The sequence below is a fragment of the Somniosus microcephalus genome, unplaced genomic scaffold (assembly GCF_052327205.1).
Source record: "Somniosus microcephalus isolate GS21.2 unplaced genomic scaffold, FLI_Smic_1.0 unresolved_chr2, whole genome shotgun sequence".
In the NCBI taxonomy this organism is placed as follows: domain Eukaryota; kingdom Metazoa; phylum Chordata; class Chondrichthyes; order Squaliformes; family Somniosidae; genus Somniosus; species Somniosus microcephalus.
The window spans coordinates 33,549,589-33,567,909 of NW_028225180.1; the positions used below are offsets into that span (position 1 = coordinate 33,549,589).

An 18,321-nucleotide genomic window follows, 5' to 3' on the forward strand; every position below is an offset into this window, starting at 1 on the left:
CTTTGTGTAGCCTGGACGACCACATGTGGGGGTAGTGTCACCAGAGACAGCAACTCGAGCACCGGGTTTCCTTGAACAATATGTTTTTGGCCCAAATAGGAAGGAGGCATTGCTGGACCTGGTGATGGGGAAAGAGGTAGGCCAGGTCTGTGGGAAAACACTTGGGTATGGTTTGATCATCGTTTCATAAGATTTAGATTAGCAATAATGAGGAGCAACGAACAATCTAGAGTGGAACTTCTAAACTGGAATAGGGCTAACTTCAATGGGATGTGAAAGGATCTAGCTAGGGTAAAATGGAACCAAAGACTCACAGGGAAAACTATAAGGGAACAATGGGTGATCTTTAAGGAGGTGATGTCCAAGTACAGGCTAGGTACATTCCAACAAGAGGGAAGGGGAAGCTAACCAAAGCAAGGGCTCCTTGGATGATGAGGGAGATAGAGAAGATGATGAAACAATATAGAGGGCGTATAATGAATGTCAGGTGAATTCTTGAAGGGAGAACCAGACCAAATAGAGTAAGTTGAGAGGGAATATGAAGATGAAAATAAAATTGTCGAAGAGAAAATATGAGAGTAGAATGACAGTTAAAATAAAGGGAACCCAAACATCTTCCATCGCATGTAAACAGTAATTGGTAGGAAGAGGCGTGTTGGGGCCTATTAGAGGCAAAGAAGGTGACATATGCTTAAAGGTGCAGGACAAGTCTAGAATGCTCAATGAGTACTTTGTATCGAGGTTTACTAAGGAGGTGGATGCTGAAAAATATCGGTAGAAGTGGAAAAGGTAGAAGCAATGACAGGGGTGAAAATTGATAGACAGTATTTACTGGAAAGACTGGGTATGCTTAGAGTGGCCAAGTCGCCTGGTCCAGATGGTGTACATCCCAGGTTGATAAGGGAATTGGGGGAGGAGATAGCGGAAGAGCTTGCCATAATTTTCCAATCTTCCCTAGATGCAGGGGAGATGCCTGAGGATTGGAAAGTGGCAAATGTGACACCAGTGTTCAAGAAAGTGTGTAAGGACAATCCTAGTAACTACAGGCCGGTCAGTTTAACATCAGTGGTGGGTAAAGTGTTATAAACAATAACCAATGAAAAAATTAACGGGCATTTGGAGAGGATTAAGGTAATTAAGGAGAGCCAACATGGGTTTGTAAAAGAAAGATCGTGTTTGACTAATCTAATTGAATATTTTGAGGAAGATTGATGAAGACACTGCAATGGATGTTGTCTACATATATATTCAGAAAGCGTTTGACAAAGTCCCACATAGAAGGTTGGTTAACAAAATTGAGGCTCGTGGAATAGGTGGATCAGCAGCAGCTTGGATAAGGAAATGGCTTATGGACAGAAAAAAGCGAGTTGTGGTAAATGTCTGCTTTTCAGACTGGAGGAAGGTAGACAGTGGTGTTTCCCAAGGGTCACTTCTGGGACCACTGCTTTTATTGATATATATAAATGACCTGCATATTGGAATACAGAGTAGAATTTCTAAATTTGCCGATGATACCACACTTGCGGAGTGGCAAGCAGTGATGATGATATCAATTGGCTACAACAGGACATAGAAAGGCTAGCAGAATGGGCAGACAAGTGGCAGATGGAATGTAATACAGAGAAGTGTGAGGTAATGCGTCAGAAGGAACAGGCAGAGGCAATATACCCTTAATGGCACAGTTTTAAAGAGTGTGCAGGGACAGAGGGACCTGGGAGTTAATGTGCATAGGTCCCTGAATGTGGCGGGACATATTGAGAGAGTATTTAACAAAGCATATGGGATCTTGGGCTTCATAAATAGAGGTATTGAGTACAAAAGTAGAGAAGCTATGCTGACCCTTTATAAAGCGCTGGTTAGGCCACAACTGGGGTATTGCGTCCAGTTCTGGTCACCACACTTTAGGAAGGATGTGAAGACAGCTTGAGAAGGTGCAGAGGTGATTTACCAGAATGGTTCCAGGGATGGGGGATCTTAGCGACAAGGACAGTTTGGAGATGCTGGATTTGTTTTCATTATAGCAAAGGAGTTCAAAGGATGGTTGGATAGAGGTGTACAAGTTTATGAGGGTTTGCACAGGCTAGATGGGGAATGGCTGTTCCCACTAGATGATGGTACAAGGACTAGGTGACACAGATTTAACGTTTTGGGCAAAAGATACAGGGTGTATGTGAGGAAAAACGTTTTTATGCAGTGAGTGGTGATGACCTAGATTTCGCTACCGATGGAAGTGGAGACACTCAATGTTTTCAAGGGGCGACTGGATAGGCAATTGAGGGAAATAAACGTGCAAGGCTACGGGGATAGTACAGGGAAATGGAACTAAATGCATTGCACTACAGAGAGCCAGTACAGACTCGATGGGCTAAATGGCCTCCTTACTTGCTGTTATGGCTCTACAACTATACAAAATGCTTACAGGACTTGACAGGGTAGATGCAGGGAGGATATTTCTCCTGGCTGTGGTGTCGAGAACCAGGGATCACAATCTCAGAATAAGGGGCTGGCCATTTAGGACTGAGATGAGGGGAAATTTCTTCACTCAGAGGGTGGTGAATCTTTGGAATTCTCTAACCGAGAGGGCTGTGGAGGCTTAGTCGTTGAGTATATTCAAGGCAGAGATCGATAGATTTTTGAATATTGGGGCAGAATTTCGGGTCGGGGGCTTGCCGCGCGTGCAAGCCCCCGATCTGCACTTACCCGACGTGCCTGCCGTTCACCTCCAGGAACGCCTGGAATTCCTTTTTTAAACTGAAGAATCCCGGGCAGCGTCTGACATCACGCCGCCCAGGAGTGCAGCCAGCGCGAAGCCTGTAGTGCGCAGTGCAACTGAGACACGCCCCTTGAGGTCTCAGTTTAATAGGACATGCCCCCAATGTTTCTCACAAGCTGAAAAGCATTTTTACATGCAAAGCAGCATTTTAAAAAGGTTTTTGATATTTTTATGAAGCTTTTGGTAACTTTTATAAACTTTTAAAAACGTTTACATTATTTTGAAGAATCTGAAGTAGTTTTAAAAAGAATTAAAGCAATTTAAAGACTTTTAAAATCCCTAAAAGAATTTTTCTGTTCCATTTATTTATTTAGCAACGTCGTCGTCATATGTGTCTTCACACTGTTCCCTTTGGGGAACTGTATGAAGTGGTAGAAGGATTTATGGCCGTGATTAACGCTCATTCTGTGACCGTAACCATCTTTGAACCAGCCATTAGGGTGGTTAGTCCTATGGCGGGAGAGTTTTATGGGCTCCTACAAGCTATACGAGGCAGGGGGGGACACCCACACCCATGGACGCAAATATCCCACTGGATGTCAACCCAGATTTTAGAGCAGGAGCTCCGACTCCACTTGCTGGGACTGTCTGGAGCAGGGTTTGAAACCCTACCCTGTCTGAGCCCAGCGGCGGGGATCCTACCGCTATGCCAAAGGCCCAATCTGATTAGCAATGTGAAATGGCTGGAATGAGCACAATTCACGGCATTAAAAGAACTCACAATTGAACTGATGATGACCTCAGCAATCTCCTCAACGAGGTGGAGGCGCAGCGCCTGCTCATCATTGGTAATGAGAAGTCAAAGTCACCACAAAAAGGACAGATGATAGCTTGGTCTTTCAAGTGGCAGCATAGGGCTCCAGTCACGGGGAGGGAAAAGGCGCAGGAAACGTATGGGTGTCACCTTTTGTGCGGAGTGGGCCTTTTGCATAGCGGTAAGCATCTCCGCCGCTGGGCCAGAAGGAGTAGGGTTTCGAACCCCGCTCCAGACATTCCCGGCAAGTGGAGTTGGAGCTCCAACTATAAATTCTGGGTGGACATCCAGATGGATACTTGTGTCCGTGGGTGTGGGTGCCCCCCCCCCAGATGGGTTGTGGGAGCCCGTAAAACCCTCACGCCATAGGACTAACCACCCTAATGGCTGGTATGAAGATGGTTATGGTCACGGAAGGAGCGTTAACGTGGCCAGAAATCCTTCCACCACTTCATACAGTTTCTGAAAGGGAACAGTGTGAGGATACGTACGATGATGACCTCTTGCGCAATGCACCTCCTTGGACCCTCAGTAGCAGATGCGAGGGGGCAAATCGTGCAATTGTTAAATTTTTCATTTTATTGACATGTAAAATGTTGCCCAGTAATTCCGTTCCAAACGCGTGAGTACGGTCGGGGTACTCACGCATCTGGCCGGAGGAAATGCCGGTTTTCAGCATGCACTGCGCATGCGGCAAAAACCGGCATTTCCTCTCCTCTGAACGAAGGGGTTCAAAGGCAGAATGCGTGCGACTGCACAGGCAGCGCATGCGCAGTAAAATTCGCCGGTTTCATTCATGCTTTCAGTGAGGTTAAGTCCTTACAACTTTCACATAAAAAAGCATGAGTACAGTTGGTCCAGAGGCTGCGGAGGAAGATATATTTTATCGTGGAGCTTCTGAAAGGCAATATTTTTGTTTGGGAAAGGGAGGAAAGTTATTTTAAGAAATGCTGAGGTAAGTTTTAAAGTTTATTTTTGTTTTTTAAAACAGGTTTTCAGTATTGTAGGTAGAAGGAGCAATTGTGGCTATGTCAATTGAATTTGCTGTGTTTATTAAATATGAAAATGACTCCAACATTTTTAAGAAAGAAACTTTTCATCAGTAATATATTCTTTTAAGTAATTATGTATGTATGTCTGTATATATTCCTTTGCGTATATGTATGTATATATTCCTTTACTTATGTGTATGAATGTATAATTATGACTTTCAGAGAAAGTAACTTATTGGTAAATCATAATTAAATACATACATTCATACACATAAGTAAAGGAATATATACATATACGTAAAGGAATATATACGGACATACATACATAATTACTTAAAAGAATATATTACTGATGAAGTTTCTTTCTTAAAAATGTTGGAAATGTTACATTATTCATTTTAAAACAGTCATTTTCACATTTAATAAACACAGCAAATTCAATTCGCACAGCCACAATTGCTCCTTTTACCTACAGTACTGAAACCCCGTTTAACAAAAAAAAATTAAACTTTAAAACTTACCTCATAATTTCTTAAAATAACTTTCCTCCCTTTCCCAAACAAAAATATTGCCTTTCAGAAGCTCCACGATAAAATATATCTTCCTCCGCAGCCTCTGGAGCAACTTTACACATGCTTTTTTCATGTGTAAGTTGCAAGGATTAACCTCACTGAATCCATGAATGAAATTGACGAAGTTCACTGCGCACGCGCTGCCTGTGCAGTTGCACACGCTGTGCCTCTGAACCCCTTCGTTCAGAGGACTGGAAATGCCGGTTTTCCCCGCATGCGCTGTGCATGCTGAAAACCGGCATTTCCTCCAGCCAGACGCGTGAGTACCCCGACCGTACTCAACCATTTGGAACAGAATTACTGGGCCATTAATGGAATCAAGGGATATGGGAATAGTTCAGGAAAGTGGAGTTGAGGTAGAAAATCAGCCATGATCTTATTGAATGGCAGAGCAGTCTCGAGCGGACAAATAGCCCACTCCTGCTCCCGTTTCTCATGTTCTTATGTTCTTTTATATGGCAAACTTTCGTTCATTTGGTGTTCACTGAGCTGTAGTGCATTTCCTGCACTTTAATAATAACCAACATGTGGCTCTCCATATATTACTTCAAACAATTTTTTTCCACTGGATAGTGCCCATCATATATTAGCTTCCTATCACGTGATTAGCTTTATTTTATTTTCTCCATCATACTTTGTACTAGCAGAATCTGGGAATGTGTGTCAACACTGGACTGCACCGTCAGCAGCCAGGATGAAAACATCTTTCAATTATTCTCAATTAACCCATTGTTCAACACAACAATCGTCTAATGCCCTTTACTCTGTGGTATACCTTGAAATTCCAGCACAAATGACTCTATTCCAGTAAATATATAAAGACATGCAAATTACCAGATTTTAATTGGATTCTTTCTTTTTTTCGCCAGTTCCTCGAGCTGATGAAAGGATATAACTGTGAACTTATTTATTCTTTCGCCGACATTTTCATCTGAATAGAATTGCAACAATTTCAGTGATTGGTTCTTGTTGAATGCCAAGTGGAGGTCATCGATACAAGCGTCTGTGAGACTGTTGTTGGCCAATCTGCGTTACAAAGGGACCGGATGTAACGACATGACTTGGAACAAAATAGCGATTTTTATTTAACCAGGAGCAATAGAAAGAAAAAATAGCAATAACTCGGAAACAGGGCTAGGGGAAGAAATCAGATACGGCATGAGTCTGAATTACAGGTGCAATATTTCTAATAAATCCAGCAGAATTTTACTTACTTCAATGTTTCTATTTTACAGTCCGCTCTCGACAATGTTTCACATATTGCGTGCATTCCTGAATCTTTAAAATAATTGTCTTTCAAGCTAAAAGCAGAAAATTGCAGTTTAGAGACCAGAATTTGAAATAACAACTTTATCATAATGCATAGATAGATCAGAAATTTGTGATTTTATTGGAAGTAAAACATTTGGAGGAGATCCCACTTTTTATGTGTTTTTGCATATTACAATTTAATAGGTATTGTATTGGGCTACTAATCCAAGAGGCCCAGTATAATAATTCAGCGAACTGTTAGTTCATCTCAGGCGATGGCGCAAAATGGGCGGTATCGGATCGCTCGCCCATTATACGCTGCACCTGATATTCAATTTTATTGACTGCAATAGGACTGAATATCATGCGCTTGTGTGTAACGGCCAGCCAGTCCCCCAACGAAGTGGTTGACTCTCAACTGCCTTCCGAAGTATCCGAGCAAGACATTCAGTTGTACCAGTGATGGACAACAAATGCTGACACTTGCCTTGAACGCTTACATCTCGAGAATGAATCAAAATGGCGAGGTCTGCACGTTCTTATGGCACCTGTCTGTTTGTGCTATTAGTGGTAAATTCCAAATATTGGGGATGAAATTGAAAATGGGCGGGGAAAATACCAATTTACAATTTCTAGGCAAATGCATGCGAATGTTGAGTTAGGAAATTGAATAAAAGAGCACCCTCTAGTAAGCCTTGCACATAGCGAGAATTTATCGCAGAATAGCAATTTGAACGCTCACGATGTTCAGTCCATTACTGTCACTGGAGGGAAAGTGCCAAGCAGTGCACAGCGATTTTCCTATAAGCATGCCATTGGCTGTTAGACCTCTCTCCGGAAGCATATTCTTGGAAAATTGCCACAAATTACTGCAAATGTAGTCAGCTTCCGATTACAGGTTATGGGGATTTTCTAGGGCAGATGGTCACCATTAGTGGCTGGGTATAAAGCAACATCTATGCTGAACAGGGGATGTCAGGGGTTATACAAGAATGGATTAGGAAAAAAAGGAGGGCTTTTGGCAGATACAAAAGGCTAAAGACGGAGGAAGCCCTAGAGGAGTACAAAAAGTGCAGGGGGATACTTAAAAAAAAAATTAGGAGATCAAGGAGGGGCCATGAAATAACACTGGTGAGCAAAATAAAGGAAAATCCTAAGATGTTTTATAAGTATATTAAGGGTAAGAGGATAACTAGGGAAAAAATAGGGCCCATTAGGGACAAAAGTGGCAATCTGTGTGTGGAGCCGGAAGATGTAGGATGGGTTCCAAATGAATTTTTTACATCTGTTTTCACTATGGAGGAGGACGATGTAGACATAGAAATAGAGCGGGGGGACTGTGATATGCTCGAACATATTAACATCGAGAGGGAGGAGGTATTGGCTGTTTTAGCAGGCCTAAAAATGGATAAATCCCCAGGCCCGGATGAAATGTATCCCAGGCTGCTGTGTGAGGCAAAGGAAGAGATTGCGGGGGCTCTAACACATATATTCAGGACCTCTCTGGCCACAGGGGATGTGCCAGAGGACTGGAGAACCGCTAATGTAGTACCATTATTCAAGAAGGGAAGTAGGGAAAAACCTGGGAACTACAGGCCAGTGAGCCTAACATCAGTGGTAGGAAAATTATTGGAAAAAATTCTGAGGGACAAAATTAGTCTCCACTTGGAGAGACAAGGATTAATCAGGGATAGTCAGCATGGCTTTGTCAAGGGAAGATCATGTCTGACTAATTTGATTGAATTTTTTGAGGGGGTGACCAGGTGTGTGGATGAGGGTAACGCAGTGGATGTGGTATACATGGATTTCAGTAAGGCCTTCGATAAAGTCCCGCACAGGAGACTGGTCAAGAAGGTAAGAGCCCATGGAATCCAGGGTGCCTTGGCACATTGGATACAAAACTGGCTTAGTGGCAGAAGGCAGAGGGTGATGGTCGAAGGTTGTTTTTGTGACTGGAAGCCTCTGGCCAGTGGGGTGCCACAGGGATCGGTGCTGGGTCCTTTGCTGTTTGTGGTCTACATTAATGACTTGGATATGAATGTAAAAGGTATGATCAGTAAGTTCGCGGATGATACAAAAATTGGTAGGGTGGTAAATAGCGAGGAGGGTAGCCTCAGTCTGCAGGACGATATAGATGGGTTGGTCAGATGGGGGGAACAGTGGCAAATGGAATTTAACCCGGAAAAGTGCGAGGTGATGCACTTTGGGGGGACTAACAAGGCAAGGGAATACACAATGAATGGTAAGACCCTAGGCAAGACGGAGGTGCAGAGGGATCTGGGTGTGCAAGTACACAGATCCCTGAAGGCGGTGGAACAGGTGGATAAGGTGGTAAAAAAGGCATATGGGATACTTGCCTTCATTAGCCGAGGCATAGAATATAAGAGCAAGGAGGTTATGATGGAGCTGTATAAAACACTGGTTTGGCCACAGCTGGAATACTGTGTGCAGTTCTGGTCGCCACACTACAGGAAGGATGTGATCGCTTTGGAGAGGGTGCAGAGGAGGTTCACCAGGCTGTTACCAGGGCTGGAGCGCTTCAGCTAAGAAGAAAGACTGGGCAGATTGGGTTTGTTTTCCTTGGAGCAGAGGAGGCTGAGGGGGGACATGATTGAGGTGTACAAAATTATGAGGGGCATAGGTAGGATGGATACTGAGGAGCTTTTTCCCTTAGTAGAAGGGTCAATAACTAGGGGGCATAGATTCAAGGTAAAGGGCGGGAGGTTTAGAGGGAATTTGAGAAAGAACTTTTTCACCCAGAGGGTGGTTGGAGTCTGGAACTCACTGCCTGAAAGGGTTGTGGAGGCAGGAACCCTCACAACTTTGAAGAAGCATTTGGATGAGCAATTGAAATGCCACAACATACAAGGCTACGGACCAAATGCTGGAATATGGGATTAGATTAGACAGGGCTTGATGGCCGGCACGGACACGATGGGCCGAAGGGCCTCTATCCGTGCTGTATAACTCTATGACTCTATGACTCTAACACAGAAAAGCTGTTTATCTATTTAAATCAATGAATGGATATTGGGCAGGCTGAGTTACAATATAACCTTTTGTATGCATCTATATTTGGCATGTGCGTTTGTATGATTGTGTCAGTTTTTTAAAATTTATTCAATCTATTTTCTGTATGAAACACACATGCTTGTTTAAACGTAAATCGAGGTGTGTCTTTACGATGATTTTCTGCTAATAAAGACTGAAGAAGATTCATGTGAAAGCATAGGTTAATTCCAGAGCTAAAATAATTATCAGAAAACTTCTGCTGATCGTTACCCTGGGGCCAAGGCCTATTGCTAACCTACATAGCAACGAAAATTAAAAAATCTCAACATCATTGTAAGGCGTGACTTCCCTGTGAAAGAAAAAAAGAAAGAAAGAAAGAAAGAACATGCATTTACATAGCGCCTTTCACAAACTCAGGACGTCCAAAAGCGCTTTACAGTCAATGAAGTACTTGCTGAAGTGTATCACTTATTAACGAAGGAAGCTTGGCAGCCAATTTGCACTAAGTAAAGTGCCAGAAACAGCGAGGAATTGAAAGGAGGTGTATTAGTGATAAGTTTTGGCCAGGACAACGGAAAATCTCATCTGTTTTTTTTGTTGACTGTTGCCATAGGATATTATTTGTCCACCTGAGAAGGCAGATGGTGCCTCGGTTTGATGTCTTTTCGACAGATTGCAGTTCCGAAACTATCTAAAGTGTCAGCCTTAGGGCAGCATCAAATGGTCTCATGACTCATATAGCAGGGAGTAACTGATACCTCAATAGAATAATTGTGCAGTCTAATCTAAAATAGTAAATAGATGAAAATCCAGAATAAGAAGGGTAGAAATTAATCACAGATGCCAGTGTTCAGCCAATTTGATTCACTCCACGTAAGATCAAGAAATGGCTGAGTGCATCGGGTACAGCAAAGACTATGGGCCCCGAAAACATCCCAGCTATTGCGCTGAAGACCTGTGCACCAGAACTAGCTGCACCTCTAGCCAAGCTGTTCCAGTACAGCTGTAACATTGGCATCTATCTGACAATGTGGAAAGCTGCCCAGGTATTCCCTGCCCACAAAAAATAGGCCAATCCAAGTGGGTCCATTACCGCCCCATCAGTCTACTCTCAATCATCAGCAAAGTGATGGAAGGTGTCAACGACAGTGCTAGCAAGCAGCACTTACTCACCAATAATCTGCTCACTGATACCCAATTTGGGTTCCGCCAGGACCACTCTGCACCTGACTGCATTACAGCCATGGTCCAAACAAGGACAAAAGAGCTGAATTCCAGAGGGGTGGTGAGAGTGACTGCCCTCGATATCAAGGCAGCATTTGATGGGCAGACAGGAAGCAAAGATTTGGAATAAACAGCTCTTTTTCCGAGTGGCAGGCTGTGACTAGTGGGCTAGCGCAGGGATCAGTGCTAGGATCCCAGCTATTCACAACATATATTAATGATCTAGACGAGGGAACTAGATGTAATATCTCCAAGTTTGTAGATGACACAAAGCTGGGTGGGAGTGTGTCCTATGAGGAGGATGCAGAGAAACTCCAGTACGATTTGGACAGGTTGGGTGATTGGGCAGAAGCATGGCAGATGCAGTATAACGTGGATAAATGCCAGTTTATCAACCTTGGTGGCAAATACAGGAAGACAGGTTATTATCTGAACGGCAATAGATTGGCAAAAGGGGAAGTGCAACGAGACCTGGGTGTCCTTGTTCACCAGTCGTTGAAGGTAAGCATGCAGGTGTAGCAGGCGGTTAAGAAGGCAAATGGTATGCTGGCCTTCGTAGCGAGAGGATTCGAGTACAGGAGCAAGGATGTCTTGCTGCAGTTGTACAGGGCCTTGGTGAGACCACACCTTGAGAACTGTGTGTAGTTTTGATCGCCTTATCTGAGGAAGGATGTTCTTGCCATGGAGGGAGTGAAGTGAAGAGTCACCAGACTGATACCTGGGTTGGCAGGAATGGCGTATGAAGATAGATTGGGTCGATTAGGCTTATATTCGCTAGAGTTTAGAAGAATGAGAGGCGATCTCTTTGAAACGTATTAAATTCTAACAGGACTAGACAGAATAGATGCAGGAAGAGTACAGCTCCAACAACACTCAAGGAGCTCGACACCATTCAGGATAAAGCAGCCCGCTTGATTGGCACTCCATCCACCAACTTCAACATTCACTCCCTCCACCACCGGCGCACTGTGGCTGCAGTGTGTACCATCTACAAGATGCACTGCAGCAACTCGCCAAAGCTCCTTCAATAGCACCTTCCAAACGCATGACCACTACCACTTAGAAGGACAAGGGCAGCAGACGCATGGGAACATCACCACCTACAAATTCCCCTCCAAGCCACACACCATCCTGACTTGGAACTGTATCGCTGTTTCTTCACTGTCACTGAGCCAAAATTCTGGAATTCCCTTCCTAACAGCATTGTGGGTGTACCTACACCATATGGACTGCAGCGGTTCAAGAAGGTGGCTCACCACCATCTTCTCAAGGGCAATTGGGGATGGGCACTAAATTCAGGCCTAGCCAGCAACACCCACATCCAATCAATGAATAATTTTTTTTTTTTAAAAGGGTGTTCCTGATGGCGGAGGAGTCCAGAACCAGGGTTCAGACTCTAAGTATAAGGGGTAAGCCATTTAGGACTGAGGTGAGGAGGAATTTCTTCACCCAGAGAGTGGTGAACCTGTGGTATTCTCTATCACAGAAGGCAGTTGAGGCCAACTTATTAAATATATTCAATAAAGAGTTCGATATATTTCTTAAGCCTAAGGGCATCAAGGGATATGGGGAGAAAGCTGGGAAAGGGTACTGAAATTGGATTTTCAGCCATGGTCTCATTTTTTGTTGGAACAGCCTGGAGGGGCCGACTGGCATACTCCTGCTCCTTTCTTCTATGTTTCTATGTTTCTTCGACCGAGTGTGGCATCAAGGAGCCCTAGCAAAACTGAAGTCAATGGGAATCGCGAGGAAAACTCCCTAACGGCTGGAGTCATACCTAGCACAAATGCAGATGGTAGTGGTGGTTGGAAGTCAATCATTACAGCGCCAGGACATCGCTGCAGGAGTTCCTCACGGCAGTGTCCTAGTCCCAACCATCTTATCTGCTTCATCAATGACCTTCCCATCATCATATGGTCAGAAATCGGATGTTTGTTGATGCCTGCACAGTGTTCAGTGCCATTCGCAACTACTCACATAAAGCAGCAGTCCATGCCCGGATGCATCAAGAATTGGACAATATTCAGGCTTGCGCTGATAAGTGGCAGGTAACATTTGCCCTACACCAGACACTGACTATCTCCAACAACCGGGCGTCTAACTACCACCTCTTGATATTCCATGGCATTACCATCGCCGAAACCCCACCATCAATATCGTTGGGTCACCATTGACCAGAAAATTAACTGGACCAGCCACATAAATACTGTGGCAACAAGAGCACATCAGAGGCTGGGAATTCTGCGGCGAGTGTCTCACCTCCTGACTCCCCAAAGTCTATTCACCATCTACAAGGCACAAGTAATGAGTGTGATGGAACACTCTCCACTTGCCTGGATGAGTTCAGCTCCAACAACACTCAAGAATCTCGACACCATCCAAGACAAAGCAGCCCGGTTGATTGGCACCCCATCCACCGCCGTAAACATTCACTCCCTCCACCACCGGTGCACCGTGTCTGCAGTGTGTACCATCTACAAGATGCAATGCAGCAACTCGCCAAGGCTTCTTTGGCAGCACCTCCCAAACCCGCAACCTCTACTTTCTAGAAGGACAATGGCAGCATACGCCTGGGAACACCATCACTTCTAAGGTCCTCTCAAAGTCACACATCATCCTGACTTTGAACTAAATCGCCGTTCCTTCATCGTCGCTGAGTAAAAATCCTGGAACTGCCTCCCTAACAGCTCAGTGGGAGTACCTTCACCACATGGACTGCAGCAGTTCAAGAAGGCGGCTCACCACCACCTTCTCAAGGGCAACTAGGAATGGGCAAAAACTGCTGGCCTTTCCAGCGACGCTCACATCCCATGATCGAATTAACAAAGGAATTGGACACAATACTCCACCTGAGGTCGATACAGTGATTTGTAAAAAGAAATACCATAACTTCCTTGCTTTTACCCTCGTGCCGCTATTTACAAATCCAAGCTTTGCGTATACATTTTAACAGCCCTATCAGTTTGCCCTGCCACCTTGAAACTTTTGTTTATGTAAAACCCCCAGATTTCTCTGCCCCTGCACCCTTTTATTGCACCCTTTAACTTGTATATGTCTGTGCTGATCAAGGTGAGGGGTCACAGCGCTCGGGACTGAAATACTTTCTATTTCAGGCATTGAAAGGCAGAAATGTCTCTTGGACCATTGCATAACACCGGTGCTAGCGAATCCACTGTCATTTTATGCTCCGTCTGCTTTTCTTTTCAAAAATTCAATGGAAAAGACAATCAGATGAAATGTCAAACTGGCTGCCGATTCGCTAGCTCTCGATTTGCATACCCCAAGTGTCAGCATAACATAAATCCCAGAGTAAGCAGCCAGATGCTAATTGGACCTACTTGAATTGTGCAACAAAAAAATTACCTTCTCTATTATTTTAATAAACATATCCAATATTTGAATAAACAGCTTAACGCTGCTGCTAAGATAGTGGACAGAGGAATATGGTAATGAGAGCACAGTGTATTGGCGCTCTAACAGTACAATCAGTAATTTACGAATTTACATACATGTTAGGATATATTGCAGCAGGTCTCTGGTAGTGTTAGTGGTACTTAAGGGCAGAGGGCGGGCATACTGCTTTAAAACAACAGGGATGTTGTCAGCAAATTGTGAAGGGGGCAAATGGCTCCAGGAAAGTTTTGCATGAAATCGGTGTAATTACAGAAAAGTGCACGCCATGTGCAAGACTTGTAACATATGATGACAATCACTAAATACATTCTCTGGAAATAACTCGTGGTTGACTTCATGGAAAAATGTTCCCCGAACGTGCAAAGTACAGACTGCGCCTAATATGGTTTAGCTCAATACATTTCAATAATTACACTCCAGTTTATGCATTAGCCTTGTTCAGGGAGATAGCACGAAGGAAATACAGCGATTAGGGGGCAATTCGACATGGGCAGGACGCAAAAGATGCAGAATTGCACTTTCCGGCCGTTATACGACACGCCCAGTGTTCAGTTTTATTGAAGCAAATTGAACTGATTATCGGGCGATTGACTGCCATGGGACTGAATATCAGGCGCTGCGTCTGATGGGCGGAAAATCCGATGCCGCCCGTTTTGCACCACCGCTCGAGATGAATTTCTAGGCCATTAGGTTTTTCTGGAATTGAAACAAAATACCTGAGCTTTTTGCATTTGTTTAACACTGGGAGAAGCCTCTGGATGTGTTCAATTTCAATGCCGCAGTAAACTAGGTTCAGTTCCTCGATCGTCTCACAGGCTTCCAGGACTGTCGCCAGTATTCTGCAGTCCATCATGTTCAGTGTAACACCGCTAAATTCAGATTTCTTCATTGATCCAAGTAGGTCTCGCATGAGCTGCGTGTCCTGTGATTCATACAGGAGATAGAATGTGTTCAGGAGTGTTCTTTTGTTCTCCGCACTGTGCACATTTTTGAACTCTTCTTCCAGCTGTGCCCTCAGCCAGCCTTTGACCTCTTTGCTTGAACTTTCAGGAAAGGAACCCAAATCATCCTGGAGCTTCTGAGCTGACGAAGGCGAGGAGAGCCCAATGAGGAAACGCAGAAATATCTCAAACCGACCGTCACTGTTACTGTAGGCGTTATTCAGAATGTGTTTTATACCTTGTGCAGGTGGTTTCAGAAGGACGGACAGAGCCGCGAGAAACTCTTGGATGGTGAGGTGAGGGAAGGTGTGGACAACATCCTTGGCAGAGGAATCTTCCTCAAGGATTTCCATCATAAAGCCAGAGGTGAACTGTGAAGGCTGGAGACCGTGGCGACTGAAATCATTATCATAAAATATCAGTTTTCTCTTGCACACTCCTTCATAAGCCATCGCACCAATCTTCAATAAAAGTTCACGTCGGTCCTTTATATCGCAGCCCCACCATTTCAAAAGGCCAGCAATGTAGTTTGAAAACAGATTAGAGATTGTTTCAGGCAGTTGTATCTCGTTTCTTTTAAGCTGTTCAAAAAGAGGTCGGAGTGTAGAACAGATGATGCAACAGTAGCAAGGATCAAAGCACAAGCTGCATAGGATTTCATTGTGCTCAACATAAGCAGATACTTCAGCAGCAAGTTCTTCGTTTTGAAAAAATCTCTTAAAATATTCTCTTCTTTCTTCTTTAAAGAACCCCAAGATCTCTGCCCAGAGACTGACGCCTGCTTTGTCCAATGACTCCAGGGCAGTGGGTCGGCTGGTGATCAGCACTGAACAGCCCTTCAGCACTTTCTCCTGGACCAGGCACCGGACAATATCGGACACTTCACAATGACACTCGGGATCGAAACAGTGATACTCAGTGACTGTGTTTCTTTTTTGATCACTGAAATCAATCATCTCATTAAATTCATCCAGACCATCGAATATTATCAATATATTATTTGGTTCTTTCCAGATATTGTGAAGGTCCTTTTGAAAATAAGGATATAAATCCAGAACCATATGGTTCAGACTCGTTCTCGTTATTATAGTATTCAAGTCCCGAAATTTGAAAAGAAAGACAAAGTTGAACTGTTGATAGATTTTGCCTGTGGCCCAGTTATGGACAATCTTTCGCACCATGGTGGTTTTACCGATTCCGGCCACTCCTGTTACTACCGAGGTTCCAGACAGACTCGTTCGGCTGAAACTGCTTCTGAATAATTGATCAATCTGAACTTTCTCCAGCAATTGTTTAACGTTCAACTTTTGCCACTTTTCGTGCTCTTGGCCTCTCGACAGCAGTTCGTGTTCTACAAGTGACCGTTGACGAGGAGAAGAAATAATTTGTAAATCTGTGTAGTTGTCAAGTGAAACCATGTCTTCCTTTCTACCTTTGGCCTCAATCGGCTTCTCACATTGTTCGCAGAGAATTTCTTTGTGGTGATTGTGAATCTCTTGAAAACAAACATTCCCAAATGAAAAAAAAGCAGTTTAAATACAGTACTAAAATATTTTACATAATATATTCAAAAGAATATTCAAATGTGCGTACAATACATGATTTCAAGCACAACTAACAAGTAAGAGGCATTTCGCTTCCCCAGTGTTATTGTCCTAATACTGCCAGCTGACTGCACTGACAGATCTCCTCTCCACCTCTCTCAACCTTCATTCTTCATGAGGTCATCTGGGTGACTCAGATATCTAATATGTCTTGGGAGGGAGAGGTTTCACAGCGGCATCTCAGTCTTTCCAGTAGGGGACATTGGATACATTCGGAGCTGGGAATCTGGGTGACTTTCTCCTCTTTGAAGCAGAGCTGCTCAGACAAATTCTTGTATTTCTAATGCCAACAAGCTTAGTTCCGATAAATCAATTGCGACTCAATACATACTTCCTCAAATATCTCTCCAAGTATTCGCTAAGCATGTTCACACCAATGGACTCACTAGCTGTCCATTCCATATGAGTATACTGTTCAAACTTAACCTGATACTCTTCTCCCGGTACTAGATTTATAGTAACCTCTAAAATGTTCTTGAAATCTAATTGATCCGTAGCTTAAGCATCTTATGTTGTTAAATAATTCCATCTCAGTCTTCACTGCCCCAAAAGCACAACTACCCTTTATGTTTCCTGGTTCAGCCAATTATCCATCCGCCTCAGAATTGTATTTCCTTTACAATGTCTTCCGACCCTTTGTATTAATCATTTTATGTTCTTATAGGCCCACCTGCTGCCAATAGTTTTATCACATTAGGGAGCAATGTATCTATTTGCCCAAATACACTGCATTACTTCCATCTTATTTTCCCTTTGTTACTGTTGGCCCCATGTTCTGTGGATTGTATACAGAATGCCCAGGTGTATTACCTTGAATGTGCTGACCAGTCTCAACCATCGTCTTCTCAAAATGTGCATTTCTCAAGCTAAATATTTATATTGCACTTAATATCTTTTCTATTGTAATCATAACTATCAAATCTATCATATTGAGCCCACTATTGCCACGTTGTTCGCAGACTGACATTCTTGACCATCTGTTGATTGTTGATTAATATCAGATCCTGAATGGCAGGCCCCTTGAAAAGATTGCTGTAGATAGCAATTTAACATTACAGCCAACTTAGTGTTCTCACTACTATTGTACACTCTAATGTTCTTTTAGACAATTCCTGATGAATTTAAGTAATCTATTTTAACTGCATCTGTTCTTGTACATGCTTCTTTTATTTAACCACACGGCTCTTGTACCAGGAAGAGGGCAGGCCTTGTAAGATTTAATAATGAATAATGGACCGGATTTAGTTAACAGCGTAACAGTGCGTGAAAATTTATATGATATCCGTCATAATATGATCGAGTTCAATGTAGCGTTTGAAAGAGAGAAACGCAAAACAGCTACTAAGATTCTAGATGTCGGTAAGGCTGATTTCAACAGGATGAGACCGAGCCTGTCCACAGTGAACGGGGCAAATCTGTTCATGGGTAAAACGACAGAAGATCAGTGGGAGGTGTTCATAAAATAAATTAGCGCGGTACAGAACCAGGTTATACCCCTGGGGGGCAAGAGCCAATAAAACAGCAATGGACGACAAAAAAGATAAGGGACAACTTAAAACTAAAAGATAAATGGTACATAAATGCAAAACATATCAGAGAGTGTGGCGAATGAGAGAGATCTAAAGAGCAACGAAAGATGACAAACAGAGCTACAAAAAGGGATTTTGAAAAGACACTTGCAAGGGATATCAAAATCAACACAAATATTTTTTACAATTATATTAGGAAAAAAGAGATGGCCAGGAGCAATGTGGGCACCTTGAGAGCTATTAATAGTGATATTG

The 18,321-nt window shown here is 43.4% G+C and overlaps 1 protein-coding gene across 1 annotated transcript; it reads right to left on the reverse strand.

Moving 5' to 3' along the window:
* Nucleotides 1–5,921: 5,921 nt before the first annotated feature.
* LOC147092438 (NACHT, LRR and PYD domains-containing protein 3-like) lies at nucleotides 5,922–16,704 on the reverse strand. Its single transcript, XM_085975595.1, has 3 exons — nucleotides 14,709–16,704; nucleotides 6,306–6,392; nucleotides 5,922–6,117 (listed from the first exon to the last, which is right to left on the reverse strand). Exons 1-3 carry the CDS (start codon nucleotides 16,349–16,351, stop codon nucleotides 5,922–5,924), a joined length of 1,926 nt encoding a protein of 641 aa, XP_085831721.1. The 5' UTR covers nucleotides 16,352–16,704.
* Between the last annotated feature and the right edge of the window lie 1,617 nt (nucleotides 16,705–18,321).

Excerpts from the sequence above, each read along its gene's own strand:
- LOC147092438 (XM_085975595.1), bottom strand. The coding sequence starts at position 16,351 with ATGGTTTCACTTGACAACTACACAGATTTACAAATTATTTCTTCTCCT. Across the intron at positions 6,393-14,708 it reads AACAAATGCAAAAAGCTCAG|CTTGAAAGACAATTATTTTA; the intron begins GTATTTTGTTTC and ends TTCTGCTTTTAG. Across the intron at positions 6,118-6,305 it reads TGTAAAATAGAAACATTGAA|ATTGGCCAACAACAGTCTCA; the intron begins GTAAGTAAAATT and ends TTTGTAACGCAG.